At 36.8% G+C, this 21,058-nt stretch overlaps 1 protein-coding gene across 2 annotated transcripts in view; it reads right to left on the reverse strand.

Moving 5' to 3' along the window:
• Positions 1-21,058, reverse strand: part of UNC5C (unc-5 netrin receptor C) — a 391,508-nt gene that overhangs the window by 152,972 nt on the left and 217,478 nt on the right. For both annotated transcript variants that reach the window (XM_064369334.1, XM_064369328.1), the window contains exon 2: positions 17,116-17,337. In XM_064369334.1, coding sequence (XP_064225404.1) covers positions 17,116-17,337 — 222 coding nt within the window. The remainder of the gene's footprint in view (positions 1-17,115; positions 17,338-21,058) is intronic.

Raw genomic sequence — 21,058 nt, forward strand, 5'->3', positions numbered from 1 at the left:
GAACTGCTGTATCTGATCACTAAGTGTACATCAAGCACACATTTTTACTCTCGAAATCTTAAAAGGAAGAATAGCAATGACTTACTATATACATACATGGAAAAAAGGGAAATAGTTGTAGAGAAAACATGTAAAAGGAGCCTAGTATATTACTCTTAAAAGGATACATGATAGATCAAAATAAATGCTATTATAAGTGTTCAAAAATTCCTCCTGCAAAGGAAATAATAAATAAAGATGGAGAGCCAGCTGGGCATGTGACTCACACCTGTAATCTCAGCACTTTGGGAAGCCAAGGCAAGTGGATCACCTAAGGTCAGGAGTTCGAGACCAGCCTGACCAACATGGCGAAACCCCATCTCTACTAAAAAATACAAAAATAGCTGGGCATGGTGGCAGGGGCCTGTAATCCCATCTACTCAGGAGGCTGAGGCAGGAGAATCGCTTGAACCCGGGAGGCAGAGATTGCAGTGAGCCAAGATTATACTATTACACTCCAGCCTGGGAGACAGAGCAAGACTCTGTCTCAAAAAAAAAAAAAAAGATGGAGAGTCAACCTTTCCATTATAAGTGTTTTTTGTTACAAAGCCAGGGACTTGGAATGTGGGCCCAGCCCCACAGCATGCAAAACCATGGGGCACTCAGGATTCTAAGCCTAGCATGCCCACCCTCTCATAGGCACTTCGGGAGCTGACCGCAGGCCCACTTATAATTTGTGGCAAGATGGTCTGATGAACAGCCTGGGAGGACAGCAGAGGTGAAAATACAGATCAAGTGCAGATAAAAATAAGTTCACCTTGAAAAATACAAACAAGGCTTTTAGATAATAATGTACAGGGATGTACCTATTGAAAAATGGGAAGAATCAACGACTGCTTTCTCACTAATAGTTTTCACAATCCCTTTTGGCTTGTGTTCCAACTTCTGTCCATAATCCAATATCTGCACACTTCTTACATCTGCACTCAATATAGATTTTTGTCCTCTGTACATATCTTAGAAATGTCAACTCATCCCAGCTAAAAGTTTCTTGGTATTCAGCCAGTGTTTTAAAAAATCTATCATGTAGGAGCTCCTTTAGCAATACTTTGAGGTATCATCCCTATTAAAAGTGAAGAGGGATCTGAGGTCCTAAGAAGAAAAATAATGACACAGAATGGCTGTTATTTCATATGTTCCTGATGGAAATCTCACTGCTTACAAAAAAAAAAAAAAAAAAAAAAAAAGAACACATACGCCAAAAGGAAAGAAAAAAAAAAAGAGCAAAAATAAAATTAGAAGGTAAAAGGGGCCACATAAAATTTTGCCAAAGGTTCATGTTTTACATAAAGCAGCAGTTGGGACTTCACGAAGGAAATCTCTGCACTTTTTATTTCTGGTTCAGAGGATTTACATGCTCTTTCTAATGATCTGGGCCTTCAGCACTGGGTAATGTCTCCCGGTCCCCAGCTTAGTGCTCATGCAAAATTGAAGCACTTTGGAGGCAGTTTAGTAGCTGCAGATGAATCTCAATGTGCAGAAAAAGGCATAATGGCTGTTTAGCACATGCTAGGAGAAGCTGAGGAAATCAGGGGGAAAAAAATCTATTGAACTCAAGCCATCTGGGAAGCCAACTGAGAGTAGCTGCATCAACAACGTGTTTACATTCCCATTGTGTTGCTAGGCCAAGCAAAAATAAGTGTGTGTGTGTGTGCGCACATGTATATGTGCGTGTTTAAAGAAAATTATAAAGTGAAGCTCTTTTGATTGTATTGGCTATTTTGGGTTGGCTTTGACAACAACGTGAAGAAAGAACTTGTATGAGAAACGTGGCTATGAGCATGAGTGCAGGGGCTGGCAAGGATGCTGTGAGCAGGAGGAAAATGAGCGCAATGCAGAGCCTGGCTGAGCAGTTCTCTTCCTGTCTCTGGCCCTGAGTACAAGGCAGCAGACTGGGGGAGGCTTCAGAAACCTGATAAAGAACACTAGGGAATGCTTTCATTACCTGTTCCATTTATAGTTACCTTAGAATTACCGACCAAATGAGGGAAAACAGCAAGGTGAGTAAGCGCCTTTACTTTCAACCCCCATCTCTCCTACTGACTGTCTCCACCATAGCTTCCCTCCTGCACTGTCGCATCAAGTGACTTTTTCTTGACAAATAAATGCTTGGTGACTGTACTGGACTGAATGCTGAATGGTATCCCCCAAAATATATGTCTATGTTTGAATCCCTGGGACATGTGACTCTTACCTTGTTTGGCAAAAAGGTCTTTGCAGAAGTCATTAGTTAAAGATCTTGGGATAAGGAGAATAGCCTGGATTATCCAGGTGGCCTGGAATGCAATCACAAGAGTCCTTGTAAGAGACACAGAGAAGAAGGTGACAGAGTAGGTGGAGGCTGAGATTGCAGTGGCAGAGCTGCAAGCCCAAGAGTGCCAGGGCAGCCACCAGAAACTGGAAGAGACAAAGAACAGATTTTCCCCTAGAGCTCCCCAAGGAGGGCAGCTCTGCTAGATTTCAGACTTCTAGCCTCCAGAACTGTGAGAAAATACATTTCTGTTGTTTTAAGCCTAGGAGACAAATGCAGTGACTAAGGGCATTTGCTGTCTGTCTCCACCTTCAAAGTCTGGATGCAAAAATCTGACAGAGCAAAAAGGTGAGAAAAAACTGTCTGCCATGCGGTGTTTTTCTGGTTTCACAAATGCCCCCAGAATGGGTGTGGAGAGGCAGCCTCTTAGTCACGGAGGTCACTTCATACAGAGGGCATCATTGTCCAGGGTCATCCACAGTGTAGCTGTTAAAAGAGGCATGCCATTCACTCCTTGCCAGTCCTGGACTTGCCTTGTACAGAACATTCCCCTGGGTGTTTCCAGTGAAATTTTAATTCACTTAAGCCTGAGAGTTCCCCCCACTTCCCTCAGGAGGCTGCTATCCTTCTGCTTTAGCAGTTTAATAGGCAGAGACAGGGGAAAGGATATTGGAGAAAGCAGGAGCTCTATCCATGTAACTCTATGCCATAGAACTACCAAGGGGTTTCCTGAATTTATTCTCAGAATGAGAGGAAAACCTGAGCAAAGCGTAAAGCATACTCCTTTTCCCCCATCTCTCTTTCCCCTCCTCTCTTTTGCTCCCTCTAGACTGGGATATCCTTAAGTGCAGTAATCAAGTCTTGGTTATGTCTCTACAGCACCAAGTAAAGTATCTAGGTCATGGATTTGGAACAGAACATCTATGTACTCCCTCTTTGCCACACTTTTACAATAAATAGCATCTCTCTTGTGCCCTGGTTTTCCAGCCTGGTTGTACATTAGCATTACTAGAGAGCTTAAAACAAACAGATGGAGGAAAAGCTATGACCTGTTCCCAATTAAATTATTATCTCTGGGGCTGGGGCCAGGACCTAGGTGTTTTCAAAAATCCCCCCTGGTAACTGTCAAGTGCAGCCAGGGTTGACAGTTCCTGCCCTAATAGGTCCTTGAGGCTTTTGCCTTCATGTTCTGGAAACTTTCTTCCAGAACACAAGTTTTATAATCAGGTTAAACCTTTGATGAAATTAGGAATGAGTCCAAGGCTCCCTCATCTGAATTGCTTTTTATTGCAAGATACTGTACTTGCTATAGGCTGTGCTTATTTTTTTTTGCCAGACCCTGAAGGTTGGTTAATGGTAACTCTCATGTTATATGGGCTGGTTCTTACGTCTCCAAAAGGTGCTATTTAGAGGATCCGGTGGCAAAAATGGATATTTCAACAGGCTTCCCCTGGACTGGTCTGAGAATCACTAGCTGAGGGGTGACTCAGGACTGATGGTAAACACAGGAAATACAACAGGATCCAGAGCTGGTTATGATGTCCTCCCTACTCAAGGGTTTGCATTCGACTATTCATCGATTGTGGAAATTTTTCACTAAAAAATTCTCTATTGTGTTTCCAAAGATGCTAAAAAAATGATGGGGTGAGGAGAGAGAAATAGCATCAAGATTTTGACAAAATTATTGAGAAAATAATGGGCACTAAGATTTAGTGATACAGAAACAAATAGAACAGAACAATAGCCTGGGTCATTATAATTATCAACCAGTTTACTTATATTTAGCACAATGAGTTCAGATACCCACCAATATTTAAATTTTAAGAGAAAAGCTATGCTCTTTTGGAAGCGGACCCTCTCTTCTAAGCTAAATTGTTTCTTAAACTTCCTTTAAAATGATGCTTAATCTGTTTTATATGACAACCCCAAACTCTTCTAAACATGTTCTTCCCATGAAAATAAAGTAAAAGATGGCTCATGCCTGTAATCCCTGCACTTTGAGAAGCTGAGGCGGGTGAGTCGCCTGAGGTCAGGAGTTTGAGGCTAGCCTGGCCAACATGGCAAAACCTCGTCTCTACTGAAAATACCAAAATTAGCTGGGTGTGGTGGCGGACGCCTGTTATCCCACCTACTTGGGAGGCTGAGGCAGGAGGATTGCTTGAACTCGGGAGGTGGAAGTTGCAGTGAGCCAAGATCATGCCATTGTACTCCAGCCTGGGTGACAAGAGAGAAATTTCATCTCAAAAAAAAAAGGAAAAAAGAAAATAAAGTAAGAGAGACTCTTCTTAAACTCTTCACATACTTTAGCCAAAGGTTAGATTACAAAGTACAATATAGCTCTTAACAACTGTGCTGTTCTCACTTTGAAGAGGGCATATTAAAACTCAGGCCACAGCATATGTATGGTTGCTGAGCACGTGACAAAATTGCTATAGAAACACAATCACTAGTTTTGCTCCTGAAATGCCCTGTTTCGGTAGCATGTTATCTAGATAAAGGATGGTCCTTGGACTCCTACTTCTTATTGTAGCCTCTGCGTGGGCCTGAGGGTGGACAGGTTTTGATCTTTTCTCTTCTGAATCTGGAAAAAAAAAACACACACAAATATGTGTGTCTGTACTTACATATCTACTTATATGCATATTCTTGATTAAATTGTATTAATCAGTGCTTTCATCCTCGCCGTGGAAAGGAAGAGGAGTTATGTATTACAAGTAAGCTTGCCCTGAGTGTTAACTGGCAGGGGAGAATTCCTTTGTGTTTATTACATTGAAAACTCCCACTGTATATAATTTTAGAAAATTTCTGTTTTCCCCTAATAAAACACAACTTGCCAAAATTGCATTGAAAGGTGTAATGTTTTCTCATCTTTACTTTGCAATCATGTTCTAGGGCATATCTGTGCAATAAATATATGCTATTAACATTTCCTATACAGTATGAAATTCAAACATTAAAAATTTTCCCCATGGGATATAATTAAATTAAAATTACATAGTTCTGCAAATAGCATATAGTTGGGGTGTTCTGGAGTACATACAGGTGCTATTTAGAGGAACTGGTGGCAAGATCTATAGACCCTTACAGGGTCTATAATACTGATATTTGCAAGTATTGAATTACCAAAAATGAACAAATAGCAATAACAATAAAAAAATTAATGACAAAATAGATCAGAAACAAAAATGATCTAAATGTGTAGCCTTAAAACTTTCAAGTACTCTCTTCTTTTTGTAACTTAGAAAAAGAATGAAAACAAAAATATTTATACACAGAAGGTGAACTCAAATAACTTAGCTAGCAGAGATCCATCTGTGTGATATAATGGAAGCAACAGCAACAATACTCAAGTTCTAGAACTCTGATCTAACCATGCTTTTGTAATTGCAGTTGACTTTATGTCGGCCATGTTAGCTCAGGTGTTTAAAGACAAAGTAAATGTGAAAGCAAGATGAATCAACTGTGAACACTAATAAATGAAAAATAAGCTGAGCAATACAGTGCAGTATCCCATGGGGAAGATTTTTAATGTTTGAATCTTCAAACTGCATAGAAAATTTTAATAGCATATATTTATTGCACAGATATGGCCTAGAACATGATTGCAAAGCAGAGGCGAGAAAACATTACATCTTTCAATCCAGGACAATTGATATTCTGTTATGACTAACCAGCAACTACTATCTTATGAAGTTATCAGATTAACTCAGTGAAAGAGCTTTCATGTACTACATGGGTCCTTATCAATTTTCTATTTTTATTTACTCAGCCCTGGGGCCAGCCTCATACTGAAAAGAAAAATTGTTAGTTTCTGGTATTGAAATAGGCACCTCTGAGAAAGAAATCAAATAAATAATTGATTTATATTCCAGAATCATTTATCTTCATTGGCAGACAACTATATTACAGATATAAAGCTGTATTCTTGCAAGGGCAGTACTCCCACTGCCTTAAATAACAGATTACGGAATGAGGTTCAAGTAGAGTTTTCAAATTTTATGCATCATTTACTAAAATTTAAGCAAAACTCACATAACTTCCTTTTGAAATTGTTCACTCTGTTAATGAGAACTGAGTTTAAAATGATTATATGGAGAATAACAATTGGTGTGATACGTATATTTATTGTATAAAGTAACTCTTCTTACAGAAGATTAAGCTATCTTTATGTATTCCTCAAATTATCTATTCGTGAAATATTCCAAATAACCACTGTCGGTTTGTTTCACTAAATTTCAGTTACACAAATTTAGTAGGATGAGTAGCTATAATCTCAGAAAGTAAACTGTCAGTGATCATTGCCTGTGCTTAGTGCCTTGTTATAAACTACAGAAAAGAAAAATCTTTACAAAATATAAACCATAACATCATTCCAATCTAGTTGAAGAGACAGAGATCACATATATTATATATACATGGACATCTATTAATATATGTATACATAAATATAACTTTCATAAATAACACATGATATTGAATATAAGACTGTGATTTTTACACTTCAAAAATGGTTGAATATTGGTCAGGCACAGTGGCTCATACCTATAATCCCAGCACTTTGGGAGGTCGAGGTGGGTAGATCACCTCAGGATGGAGTTCAAGACCAGCCTGGCCAACACAGTAAAACCCCTTCTTACCAAAAATACAAAAATTAGCTAGGCTTGGCAGCAGGGGTCTGTAATCCCAGCTACCCATAAAAAAAAAAAAAAAGGTTGAATGTCGAATATTGATAATTTCATATGGATTATAATATTTCCACAATTACTATGAGTATAATGAAAATGGAAGTACAAATAACAGAAATGAGGACATATTTACCTGTGACTTAGGTTTTTATAGAAAGATGCATTTACACTATTGCATTTGAGATACTTCTTCTTTCTGTTTTTTTTTTTTTTTTTTCGAGACGGAGTTTCGCTCTCGTTACCCAGGCTGGAGTGCAATGGTGCGATCTCGGCTCACCGCAACCTCCGCCTCCTGGGTTCAGGCAATTCTCCTGCCTCAGCCTCCTGAGTAGCTGGGATTATAGGCACGCGCCACCATGACCAGCTAATTTTTTGTATTTTTAGTAGAGACGGGGTTTCACCATGTTGACCAGGATGGTCTCGAGAGATACTTCTTTAAGAATTAATAAGATGTTCACAGAGGTGGAGTGAAGAAAGGCATGGTATAAAGGATAATTATTCAAAACGTATTTATTGAGTCCCTACTAAGTACCCACCACCATGTTAAGCAGGAGCAGGAACAGTAAAAAAAGACTGACATGACCCCGGATTTCATGGCGCTTTCTCTTCAGCTATAATGTTTAGACTAAAGAGGGGAGAGACTTGGGGAAAGAGATGTGATAATTGTGTTTTTCAAGTTATCTAAGACTAGCAATAAAAGGACAGAACGTAAACAAACTTATTTTTTGAAGTTCCACGTGATATAAGTAGGTCCACAAAGTCAAGATAATAAAAAGTCAGTTTCACTCAATTTAATGAAGAGCATGCCAACAATGAATTAAGTTGAACTAAATGACTGCCACAGTTCTCAAAACTTAATGTTTCTATGATTATAATGCTCAAAAGTGTAAAGAAAAGAGTATGTGTCACTTGATACAATTTATACACATCTCCCATAATTCCCATTTGAAAATGTGTGAGTGGCATTTCCTAAATCATCTCCTGGTGTGACATTAAGGTCTCATGATATTTCAATAGAGACTCTGTGACAAAGATTACAGTCAACAAACAGTAAAGTTTTCCCACTACAGACCTTTCCTAAGACTTTCACATGCTAAAACGGAGGCCCCCAATCCCCAGGCCATGGACCAGTACTGGAACTTGGCCACACAGCAGGAGGTGTGCAGTAGGTCAGGGAGCATTACCGCCTGAGCTCCACCTCCTGTCACATCAGGGGCAGCATTAGAATCTCATAGGAGCACAAACCCTATCATGAACTGCACATGCCAGGGATATAGGCTGCATGCGCCTTATGAGAATCTAATGCCTGATGATCTGTCATTGTCTTCCCTCACCCCCAGATGGGGCTGTTGCAGAAAAACAAGCTCAGGGCCCCCACTGATTCTACATTATGGTGAGTTGTAAATTATTTCATTATGTATTACAGAATAGTAATAATAGAAATAAGGTGTACAATAAGTGTAATGCACTTGAGCCATCCCCCTCCCAGTTTGTGGAAAAACTGTTTTCCATTAAAACAGTCCCTCATGGCAAAAAGGTTAGAGACTGTTATGCTAATATACATTCGTTATGGTTTCAATATTCATATCCCCTCAAATTTGTATGTTGAAATGCTAACACCCTAGGTGATGGTATTAGGAGGTGGGGCCTCTGGAAGGTGACTAGGCCGTGGGGGCAATTGTCATGAAGAATGGCTTACTGCTTTTATAAAAGAGGCAAGAGAGGCACCCTTTGCCTTTTCTGCCTTGTGAGGACACAGCAAGAAGGCATCATCTAGGATGAAGCAGGCCCTCATCACGCAACTAATCTGCTGGATCTCAAACTTCCCAGCCTCCAAATCTGTGAGAAATGGATTTCTGTTCTTTATAAACTACCCAGGCTGTGGTATTTCGCTACAGCAGCCCAAATGGATTAAGATGACTTCATACTTTCTCCAAAAGGGGAATGTAATTACTGCAGTGTTTCTTAAATTGACTGCCAAGCTTTTGTTTTCTTGTTTTCCAAAATAACGCCTATTAAAGAACTTATAAGACACTGGTGGTTTGTTGAACACAGTTTAAGAGGAAAAACCATATCAGCTCACTATATAAGGCATGTGGTAAAGGTGAAACTGTGGGACAAGGCTAGAAAGTTTGATTAGGAGCCAATTATACTGAAGACTTTGAAGATAAGATCAAGGAGAATATGCCTTATTCCATGGACAAAGGGAAGCCATTATGTATTTTTAAGAAGGGGAATGACAACCACTTGGAAAAACCATTTGAACATTTGTCTTTTAGGCCTATAACTACTTGCAAAATAAACTGCTGGGGAAAACAAGGCCAAAATAAAGAAGATGTAGGTGGCTATTTAGATAATAAAAGAGGTATAGATTCAAGAGTAGAAGGGGAGTAGAAGCAAGATTTAAAACAGAAGAGTGATTTGAAAATAAATTTGTAATACTTAATAATCATTTTGCTAGTTGGAGTGAAGGATGAAGCTGAGATTTTAATTTTTGGTGCCTGGTTGGAAAGAAGAGGTATCTGAAATAGGAATACAAAAGGAGGAAGATTTTCAATGTTGGCACTCCTGCGACAAATAGGGACTTGAGTGAGCACAGTATACCTGTGAAAGCTCTAAGCTGAGGTTTTGAGTAGAAGCAATTCACTTAAATTTATGCCCAATTACAGCTTATATTCATCAATTCTTTTTGTTTTCTATTAAGGCTCACTGTTTGCTAATTGGCCCAATAGAAAAGGCCTTCAAGAATGAAAAACCAGACCGTAAGCACTAGCTTATGCTATTACATTAAAAAAATCACAAAGGCCTACATCTGGAAAACCTGATATAAGGCAAGGAAGGCAAATAAAAACATGAAAGACACACACGCAGCTGACACTCTGAAGCAGCCCTTGTCTTCCTGGGAAAAGAAATAATTGTATTGCATAGCTCTTTTTTAGACTAACTGTTCTATGTGCAGTAGATATGGCAAAATTTAGGGAGACACCAGGCATAGGACCAAGAGCAAAGGTTTTGGAAGCAGAGAGCTCTGGGTTCATATCCTGGCTGTGTCACTTCCTTATTTTGTGATTTGGGGCAAGTTTGTTTCTTTATCCTGTCGATCCTCAGATTCCTAATTTACCAGAGGAGACTCTTAGACATTATCTCATAAGACTCTTGTGTTGATTAAAGAACAGAATACACATAAGGTGTTCAGTATAAGGGCTGGAAGTTTGTTTTTTATTTTTGTTGTGTTGAACTTATCGATATTTTCTGCTCACTTGAGAATAATTAAAGATGAAAAAGAAAAATCTCAGAGATTATTAAAATCTCAACATAACCTTGGTTTTCGAAATTCCCTTGCTTCTTCACAGAGGAAAAATATTTGCTTTTAGATGGTAGATCTTAGGTACCATGGAAACAAGAGTTGAAAAGACATCAAGTAAATAGAAAGTGAACAGCTGAGCCTGAATTTTTCTTAAAAATGTCACCACAAAATATTGAGTAGATCCTGATTTCTATGGAATTTTGAAGGCAACATAGGTATGTATTACTATATTACCAAATCAAGAGCTTTCAAATGTTGAAAATTTCTAAACTATCTCATATGCTACTTTCCACTTTTCTATTTCTTATATTACATACATGCAAGAAATGCAAATGTGGTTTAAATGATAGAAAAGCAGAGTAGAGGTAACGAATGATCTTCAATCAGTACATTTTGTTATGATCAATGGATAGATATACTCAGTGAGTATAAATCATTATTTGCTCCCTATTTAATTATTTCATAATTTAAAAGAAAATATTATGAGTTGGAGAAGAATTTTTTGTTTTATTTCAGTTTTATCATCTTGTAGTTTTTTAATATGCAGCTACCTTTGATAGATATTTTATTGAATATAGTCAACTTTTCACTAAATATCCTTCTAAATATTATTATAAGGCAGAGGTATATATAAAAACAACTTGTTTGCAATGACTTTTCTCTGTCTTATCATATGATAACCAGGTCTGATTTTTTAAAATACTAAGAAAATTTATCTGACTTGAAATACAAATGTATTCTAACAGTTCTTGCTATTAAGAACCACTAAGGCCCCAGCAATGCTACAGTCAGACTCCATTAAGCAGAGAGTTTAGAACCAAAGTTGCAGGGTGAATTTAGCTTCAGGGAAAACCCTCAATCCCCACCACTCCAAAAAACAATGCCTTCATTTCAATTGCATTCACAATATTTCTGATCTCACAGGAAAGCAAAAAGCTTTAACATAAAAAGCCTACAAATTTCTCCACCAATATTTGTCCATATTGGGGATTTATGATAGCAGGCAAAGAGAGGCAATAAAGTGGTATGGGCTTTTTTTTTCACGTTCATTATTTATTATGAAAATAACACCTTCACAGGGTTGAAAAAAAGCTCAAACAATAAAAGTCTCTTTATCGTCTCAGACTCTAAGCTGTCAAATGCTTGTTATGTTTCTCCAGAATAATTCCAATGCACATACAAAGGTACATGCATTCTTTTTCCTTATACATGGAAGCATATCACACACAATGTTCTCTACTTTGGCTTTCATGCTAAATTTTATCTCAGAGAGTTTTCTATAGCTTCATATGTGGAGCAAGCTCATTGTTTTAAAATGTATTATGGCCAGGCATGGTGGGCCTCACCCCTGTAGACGCAGTGATATGGATAGGAGGCAGGGACCTACTGAGAAGAAGAGGGCCCTTCCCCAGCAAAGGCCCCACCCTCAAGCCTGGAAACTGCAGCCCCTTGTTTTCTGCCCAAATGTTACCTTTTGGGCCTGCCCTGCCCGCCATCCTGTGCCCATATAAGCCCTCTGGCAGAGAGACAAGCAGCTGAATGTTGAGAGAAGCAACTGAGCATCAGAGACTACAGATAGATGCAGCATAACTTCTGACTGCAGGACTTTGGAGAGGAGCCCAGCTCCAAAGGGCAAGATCACCTTCCTCCCATACCATCCTCTTCGAAGCTCCCCTTCCCCTGAGAGCCACTTCCAATGCTTAATAAAATCCTCGGCATGCATCACCTTTCAAACTATTCATGTGACCCGATTCTTCCTTAAAACCAGAAAAGAATTCAGGACACACTGGGTGTGGGAACCCAAAAAGGCTGTCACATTGACTCTTCACTAAGCTGTTAACACTTAAGCCACCTGCAGAGGCAAAGCTAAAAGGGCATTGTTTATAACACATGCCCTCTGGGGCTCCAGAGCTCTCTCATAGGCAACTTCTGGTTGCTGCTGTGAGGCCCAGCTGGTAAAGGGATCCTTCCTACTGGAGCCGAAAGTCACTCACCGCAGCTCCTGTACCCCCTCACCTGCATGTTCCCCCTCCTGAAAAGAGTTTGAGTGTAACTCAAAGAGTAAATGAGTCACACCCCTGCTGCAAGCAAGGGTTCAAAGGAAGTCTCCCTCCCGTCTCAGGGCAACATAGCAAGACCCCATCTCTGCAGCAAATGAAAAATTAGCCAGGCATGGTGGTGTTCCTGTAGTCATAGCTATTTGGGAGGTTGAGGTGGGAGGATCACTTGAAACCTGGAGTTTGAGGCTTGCAGTGAGCTATGATCATGCCACTGCATTCCAGCCTGGGAGACAGAGGAAGACCCTGCCTCCAAAAAAAATAAAAAATAAATTTAAAAGTATCAGAGTATTCCATCCTAGGGATAAACAGTCCCTATGCAACTGCAACAAGGGTTCAATGGACAACCTTTGTGCACATTTGGAATTATATTTTCAGAGTGTTCCTAAGTTTGTAATTACTCAGTTAAAGCTATATACCTGTCAATATTGATGGTATTTTCAAATTGGCCTTCAAAAAGATTGTATCAATTTACACACCCATCAACAAATTATGCCTTTAATCAACACTATATATTAACAAATGTTTTGATCCTGATGACATCTTCCTACATTGCTGTTCCTGTATCTTGTTGTATCAATAACTCTGCTCAATTTTCTATTGGGTTGCTGATCTTTTCCTTAAATATAGTTTAGGAGCTATTTATATATTCATAAAATTAGCTCTTCGGCTAATATATAGCCACAGATACCATAAGTAGTTTTTAAATCTGTCACTTGGTTTTGTTTATGGTTTTCTTGCTTTGGATATTCAAATTTAATAATGCCTTTTTTAAAACTTATAGATTGTGTGTCTTAATTTAAAAGACTATGCCCACCACTGAAGCCACCAACCGGCTACCAAATTTTCTTCTAATGATAATGGTGATGGTGGTGATGATGATGATGATTTTAAGCCCCAATATCTAGCATTTATTGTATTTTAAAGAATGAGACAGAATTCAAGCTTTATTATTTTTCTATTTCCAACTGCCTATCTTGTGTCAATTCATGTACTGAATAAACTATTTCCTAACTAGTTGAAAAACTGATCTTTATTACATTCTAGGTAATGTAATAGGTATATTACAATACTCAAATGCCTTATGTCTTTGAGTATTTCCTGATCTCTATTTTAATCCATTAATCTGTATGTTTTGTACTCTGCTAAGTTCAAACGCTTTTGACTTCTTTTTGCATCATATTTATAACGAGTTGGGGTTTCCTCATTACTCTACTATTTAAGAATTCTCGCAGCTATTTTCCCAAATTATTTTTAATAAAATGATGTTGACCTTACAGATTCATTTATAAATATCAGACATTTAAACATATTCAGCCTTTCCATTCATGAATAATATGTCTTTCCTTTATGTAAGTCATGATATCTTTTTTGCCTTTAATTAGGATTTTAAAATTTCCTTTATAAAATTCTGCAAAATTATTAAGTATATACCTACATGTTTTATTTTACATAGCTATTCTAAATAACATCTTTTACTGCATTTTAATTTGAATTGGCTGTCTGTACATAGGAAAGTTAGTTGGTTATACAGAGTTTCTATCAGCTATTTTCGCTATTCTCTTGATTTAGAAAATTTTTTTCTTTGAAAATTCATACTTCCCAGGAGTACAAAATCACACGATTTGTCATAAATTATAATTTTCTACTTTTTTTCTTTCTTTTTTTTTTTTTGAGACAGAGTCTTGCTCTGCCACTCAGGCTGGAGTGCAGTGGAGCAATCTCAGCTCACTGCAACCTCTGCCTCCCAGATTTAAGAGATTCTCCTACTTCAGCTTTTCGAGTAGTTGGGATTACAGGCACACACCACCACACCCAGCTTATTTTTGTATTTTTAGTAGACATGGGGTTTCACCATGTTGGCCAGGCTGGTCTCGAACTCCTGACCTTGTGGGCCTTCCAAAGTGCTGGGATTACAGGCATGAGCCACTGCACCCAGCCTCTTTACTATTTTTGTACCTCTTCATTACTTGTGTTGTCTAACGGCACTGGCTAGATTAGAATAATACCAATTCATATTGGCATATATCGGCATCTTTGTCTTTTTCCTAACCTCATTTTTTAAAAAATTTGTAGTGATTTATGGGATATAAGTGTAATTTGTTGCATGAATAGATTTCATAGTGGTGATGTCAGGGCTTTTAGGGTGTCCATCAACTGAATAACATACACTGTACCCATTAAGTAATTTTTCATCACCTACCCACCACTCACCCACCTGCACCGTTCTGAGTCTCCATTGTCTATCATTCTACACTCTACATCCATGTGTACACATTATTTAGCTCTCATGAGTGAGAATATGTGGCATTTATTAATATATATCTGTGTCTGAATTGCTTCATTTATTAATATATATCTGGGTCTGAGTTGATAATGGCCTTCAGTTCCATCCATGTTGCTGCAAAAGACATGTTCCATTCTTTTTTATAGATGAACAGTATTCTATTGTGTGTACATACAACATTTTCTTTATCTGATTTTCCACTGATGGGCACTTGGGTTGATTCCCTATCTTTGCTATTGTGAATAGAGTAAGAAAAACATGTAAGTGTAGGTATCTTTTTGATGTGATGATTTCTTTTCCTTTGGGTAGATGCCAAGTAGTGGGATTGCTGGATTAAATGGTGTTCTATTTTTAGTTCTTTGAGAAACCTCCATAGAGATTGTCCTAATGTGCATTCCCACCAAGTTTTTCCTAATATTAAAGGTAATACTTACATGAGTCTAGTATGTCAGTCTTTGGCTGCATACTGGCTTTCTTGTAAAATTTTGGAAGGAAATGGAAGCTCCCAATAAAGCTATATTGCATTTCACTCCATTCCTGAATCTCAGGAGAACTGTGAAAGTATTGAATTTCCCAAATCTTCCCTTAGTTCTCATCTATCTCTCTGAATTTCAATGGAAACATGCAAACTATTTTAGTTTATAGTTAATTTAAAAGGTAGTCTTAATCATTGTTTTCTGTAATATTAATTTGTATAGAATTATAAAAAAATAAGGGTTTCACAGAAAGGAAATCTCTCTCTATATATGTGTATGTGTATGTGTGGGTGTGTTACCAACATAGCATGAAATTGTTAGAAGCATTCAAAATTATAATAGTTTTGTTTCTATTTATAATCTTCCTATATAGGCATTTCATTATTTTCAAAAAGATAAGCCTGAATATGTTGTGATGTATTTTAGCTTTTGTGTTTTCTTTCTCTTTCCTTTGATCATTAAAGCTTATTTGTTTGAAATCTATACAAATAAATGAGCTGAAACATATAAATTTCAATCCACTTGAGATTTTGAAGACATCTGGTGGAGTTATTTTCTGAGTAATTAGACCAAGAGGTGGGACAATTCCCTGAAGTAAGCTACCCTACAATTGGATACCCAGTTATATCTGTAGTCATCAGCTTGCATTCAGTGAGCATATTGATTCATAAATTGATAAGCAATTATGTAGAGCTGCCACCTGATTTTCTAAAGACCATTTATGTTATAAAGAATATGGCCCACATGCTTTTTAAAAAGTTACCTTTTCTCAGGTCTCTCATAATCTATTCTATTTCTTTACATTCTGTCACCTCAATATGCTATTTATATTGTTGGAGACCTTGAAGTACAAAGGAGAGCCCTCATGTGCCGGTCTCTACTTGTCTCTGGTTAATCCAACACTTGGGCACAAATATGGACTATTTACAATTTGGATTTTGAAAATGGGTATCCATTTTGGTACAGAGAGATATCTATGAAGGATAACAAAGATATTTAAATGCTTCATTTTTTTGTCATGCTTGATATTCTTTGACTTGAAAATGTTAAATAAAGTATTAATACTTAAATATACATCAACATTACAAAATCATAAGTCTGGAAGAGATCTGAAAGGTCAAAGAGTTATTCTCCCTGTTGGAGAGCAAAAACACTTAAACCACCATGGAAAGATATGTATGTTTCCAATTTAAAAGAACTCAAGGAAATTCCACAACTACCCTAACTTACCCATTGTGGAGCAGAAAATTGTTATCAAGAAAGTTTCCTTTATATCTAATTTAAATCCCACAGGTTATTAGAATTTACTTCATCCTTTCTCTGCCTTTAGTATTTTATCTTTAAGGATGGTATTTACAGAGCAAGGAAGTCAGGAGTTTTAACTATGCCAAAGGCAAAGCTAATCAGATCAAGACCTTCTAAGAAAGGGCATTTCTTCTGTTCATGGATCCTATACTATCACTGTTTTCAATCACCCTCAATTTGATTTTAGATAAGAGTTAGGAAGTTAGGATTCACTTTTGGGTGTAAGTTATGACTATAAGATCCTTGAATCTATGACATTTGCAAATCCTTAACAAATATAAGGGCAAACTATGCACAAGAATTAACATTAAACAGTAATGTAAACATGTTCAATTTATCCTAGTTAAAAATGCTCCCCAGATCTCAGCATATTTAGATCTGAGTATCACGCAAGTGCAACTCAAGAACATCTTTTGCTAGGGCATTTAACGTTGTGAGTCTATTTGTTTACATTATTTATCTTCTTAAGTATGAACCATGTTTTAATTTCATGTAGTCCAACAGGAATTGAGTCAAGATTTATTCATCACATTTTACTTTGCAGTGCATGAAACAAGATCACCAAATCTTAACCAAACCAATTGAAAACTTTTTGTCAAAGAATAACTTCATTTCCCATTCCACTAATTGAAGTAATGGTATGGCCACAGGCTAGAGTACTGAGTAAGTGAATCTTGAACTGCAATGCAAATACAATGGAAAACTCACCCGAAGTTTCATCTACTCTTTCATCTACTATGTGGTCCTTCTGATGAACCCACTCACTATTACACTTGAAATAGATCTGGGTGGCAGGGCTGGCCTTACAGTACAGGTTCACAGGCTTGTTCTTCACAATATAAGCTTCTTCAGGCTCAATAAGGAAATGTGGCAGAGGCTCAGGTGGGTCAGAAGGAAAAGTTTCTGGGAGTTCATGAAAAAAGTCGTCGTCTGCAAAACAAGAAGAAAGTGGAAAATGGTTAACACGTTGGAACAACTTGCCTTTTACTTGTTAGTCATGTAAAAATAATGACTCATAAATGCAATAATTAAGTGATTTGAATGCCTGCTGTGTGCTAGGCAGTATGTTAGCTCTATTGACTGGTCGTTCAATTAAGGACATGGATTATTATTCCCATTTCTACACACAGCAAAACTCAACATCAGGGAAGATACATAAGTTGCCCTGAGCACATAGGTAGTAAATAGCAGAACTGAAACTGGAATATATGTATATCTCAATTAAAAACCACGATCTTCCCAATATATCACTGTATTTCCCATTATAGAGAGTGTCACCCTTGAGAGCAGACAAAAGCAAGAGCAACTTTGTTAGAAACATCTCTTTGAAAAGCATAATGCTCACAGATAAAGCTTACATCCTTTGCAAGGAGCTGAGCAGAAATATTAGAAACATGAATAAAGGATCTTTAGGTTCAAATTCACATCTGTTGTTATTTTCAAAAGATGTCACTGTGTGAAATATTCATTCAACTCAAAATTTAAAAACCACTTTAGATAATTCGCACACTTTGAGATACATTTTAAACCTGGATTTTGCATGATTCAAATAAAAAATTAATAATAAAAGTGATTTTAAAAATAAAACCTATCATTGTGTTTTACAAAAGTCAAGGTAAAAAGAGTCTTTTCAATACACCATACATAAGTTCAGCCTAATAATAATCTTCCTATGTGGGACAGAGGAGAACAAAATTATTATTAATTTCTCAAATTGGTTAAATACCCTAGGCAAATATGTAATGTGAAAACTCTGATGTTAAAATTGAAATTTTTACAAGTTCTTTAAATGTACTTATATTCAGTAGTAAATAGAGCATATGGTATTGGTTCTTAAAGACTGGTTGCTCACATGTTGCCTTGAAAGTCATTTCATTACTCATTCAGTTGCTGTCCTGCATTAGTCATCGGTATAGCGGACATCTGTCCACTAAGAAAACTGGCTTGGAACTTTTTTCAATCAAGTCATAAGACAGATGTCAAATAGTAATGGTGTCCGGTCTCTGCTAATCTGTTTTGCAGTAAAAATTGACTTCACCTGCATCACTGACAAAACTAGCATTCAAAGCTGCCCACAGCTGTAAATTTCTGACACTGAAATGCAAATGTTGTTTCCTATACCTAGATTTCTTTCTCACTTTACTTCCTTAATTTGCTTTCTTTTGGCAGGGCATCATTTCTAGTTTTTCCATTGTTGAACATCAAGGACCAAAACTGTCAGCCTACTAAAGAATAACCTTGTTTCCATCAATTTCAGCTCCTTTAGTCAATATGCAAGAACACTCAAGACTGCTTAAATAAACATAGTTCAGAAAGGCAAAGGGATGAGAAATTGAACTATTTATTGACAAATCCATCAGCATGAAACTGACGTCTTGAAGGTCTTATCCAATCTTTTCTTTCTTCTAAAGCACTTACTGTTATATGTGATAATAGACAGTGCTGATAATCAATAAAACTCCACAAAATATGACTCAAACTCTATAGAAGGTTAGCTATTGTTTTTAATTATTATTATTCATTAAGGCAGAAGGTCAACTAGATTTTATTTTTTAACTATGTCTGTACACACAAAAACATGTGAATGTATTTAATAACTATATTTAAGCATACAAAGTATAAAAAATCTTTCAGCCATTGCTTCAGAAGGTAAAACTTGTCCTTTAAAAGGAATGATTGCAAGATATGGAAGTTTGTATACTACCTTACCTTAGTCAATAATATAGCAAAAGTATTTATATGTTCACATGCTACAGAAAAACTCCATAGGCACTAAAAATTGATTACTCTGCCTTGCCAAAGCATGTATCTCTTTCTTCTGATTATTTTATTGTAAACTACTGAAAAACAAATGGAAGCAAAAATGTCACACATTTTTAAGTCAAAAGCAGCTCTTTTAAGTGCTGGGGGAAAAATAATAATTTAACAATATATTTAGAAAATGTATGAGCAAACTCACTTTGTATTTCCTTAATTTTGATTTTTAAGACAACATGATCACAAGTAAAGAGAAATAAACCTACATCTTCGTTTGAGGTTTCACACAGTATTGATTTTTCAAGATGTTTGTTAACTCTTAAAAATGCAACTTATTAAGGAATGATTTCTATCATTAAGAATGTTTTAATTTGATAAATCCAGTGTTTATTTTACATATCATTCTAGTTTCTGCAGAACCCATCTCTTAAAGTTGATCTAGAGAGATGCCTTAGCCAACCACAGCATATTAGTTTATTAAAATTTCCTGTAATATTCACAAAGTAAATTCAAGCCTGTGTTCTGGATGAATTCCTGACAGGTAATATGGCATATCACTTTTATTACTCAATTCAGTTGTTGAGAATAACATTAATATAGAAAATTCAAGACCTTGAAAGTAGATCTGTACAGTGGGACAGATATGACAAAATGCAAACAAGCTGATTATTAGTGGGCTCACCACTGTTGTGAAATCCTTCCCTTCACATATAGTAGATGACCTGGTACCTTACCTAACCACAGAAGGTGGTCCCACCATTAAGTTAAGCATACTAAATGAACACTTTCTGTTTCTTGCTCCATACAAAACTGTCGAGTTTCAGCATTAATTCCCAGATACAGTGTTAGTTTAGAAATTGTCTTTTCATAAAATTGTACCCTAATTTTTTTCTTTTCTAGAGAAAGTTTTGAAAATCAAACAAGCAAGCTAATTCTCTTCACCTAAAATAATAGATGAAAACTTATTTAAACATCCAGCATGGCTATAGCTACATGTATTTAAAGATAAAAAGTGATAAGCTGCAAATACCATATAACCTACATGAATATTTCGCTCCCCTGTGCAATGCATTTGCCTGCACACATGTGGAGAAATGTACTTTTCAGCTTTCCAATTGGTTTTTTAAGACTATTACCAGTGTTCAAAAAACTAGAACTATACAACAAATGCTTAACACTAGAAATTAAACTCTTTGAAGGCAGGTGCTGTATTGTTTACATTTTCATTTTTCATAAGTCTAGCACAGTGTCAAGCCTATTATAGGGGTCAATAAAAATCTTACAAATGCATGAATTTTATACTAATGGCAATTTTGATCATTCCTAAGAAATTCACAAGGGATTTTACAGTTTATAGTGCTTCAGATTCATTTACAATTATAATATGAATAGAAATACATACAAATAGGACTGGCTACAAAATTCGTGTGGCCCAATGCAGAATGAAAATTCAGAGTCTCTGGTTAAAAATTTATTTAAAATTCTGAGATGGTGACAGCAGAACATTAAATCAAACACTGGTGCTGCATGACAGCAGAGGTCACATACCCATGAAGCCAGCCCTGTCTATAAATGTCAATTAAATGAGTGCCCCACTTCATGGAAAGTCTGAAAAATGAAATTGCATCTTTATTATTGGATATTCATTTTGGAACTTAGTTGGTTTTTCCCAGCTTCTTGTGGTAGTTAGATATTTTCTAAAGGAAATCATAATTATTCAGACTGAGAAACTCAGACTCATGTCAATTGTCTAAGCAAGTGTATTTGCAATGGTGTGCAAGGGAATGCATGTGACTTCATGTGTTTGTGGCCTTCCTTTGGATATTCCCCAGTGTCCATCCAAGGGTCTCTGATCCAAAATAAGTAAAAGCCCTGCCATGCTAAAATTTTAACT

The sequence above is a fragment of the Aotus nancymaae genome, unplaced genomic scaffold (genome assembly GCF_030222135.1).
Source record: "Aotus nancymaae isolate 86718 unplaced genomic scaffold, 86718_ANA_hifiasm-v0.15.2.pri h1tg000006l, whole genome shotgun sequence".
NCBI classification, from domain to species: domain Eukaryota; kingdom Metazoa; phylum Chordata; class Mammalia; order Primates; family Aotidae; genus Aotus; species Aotus nancymaae.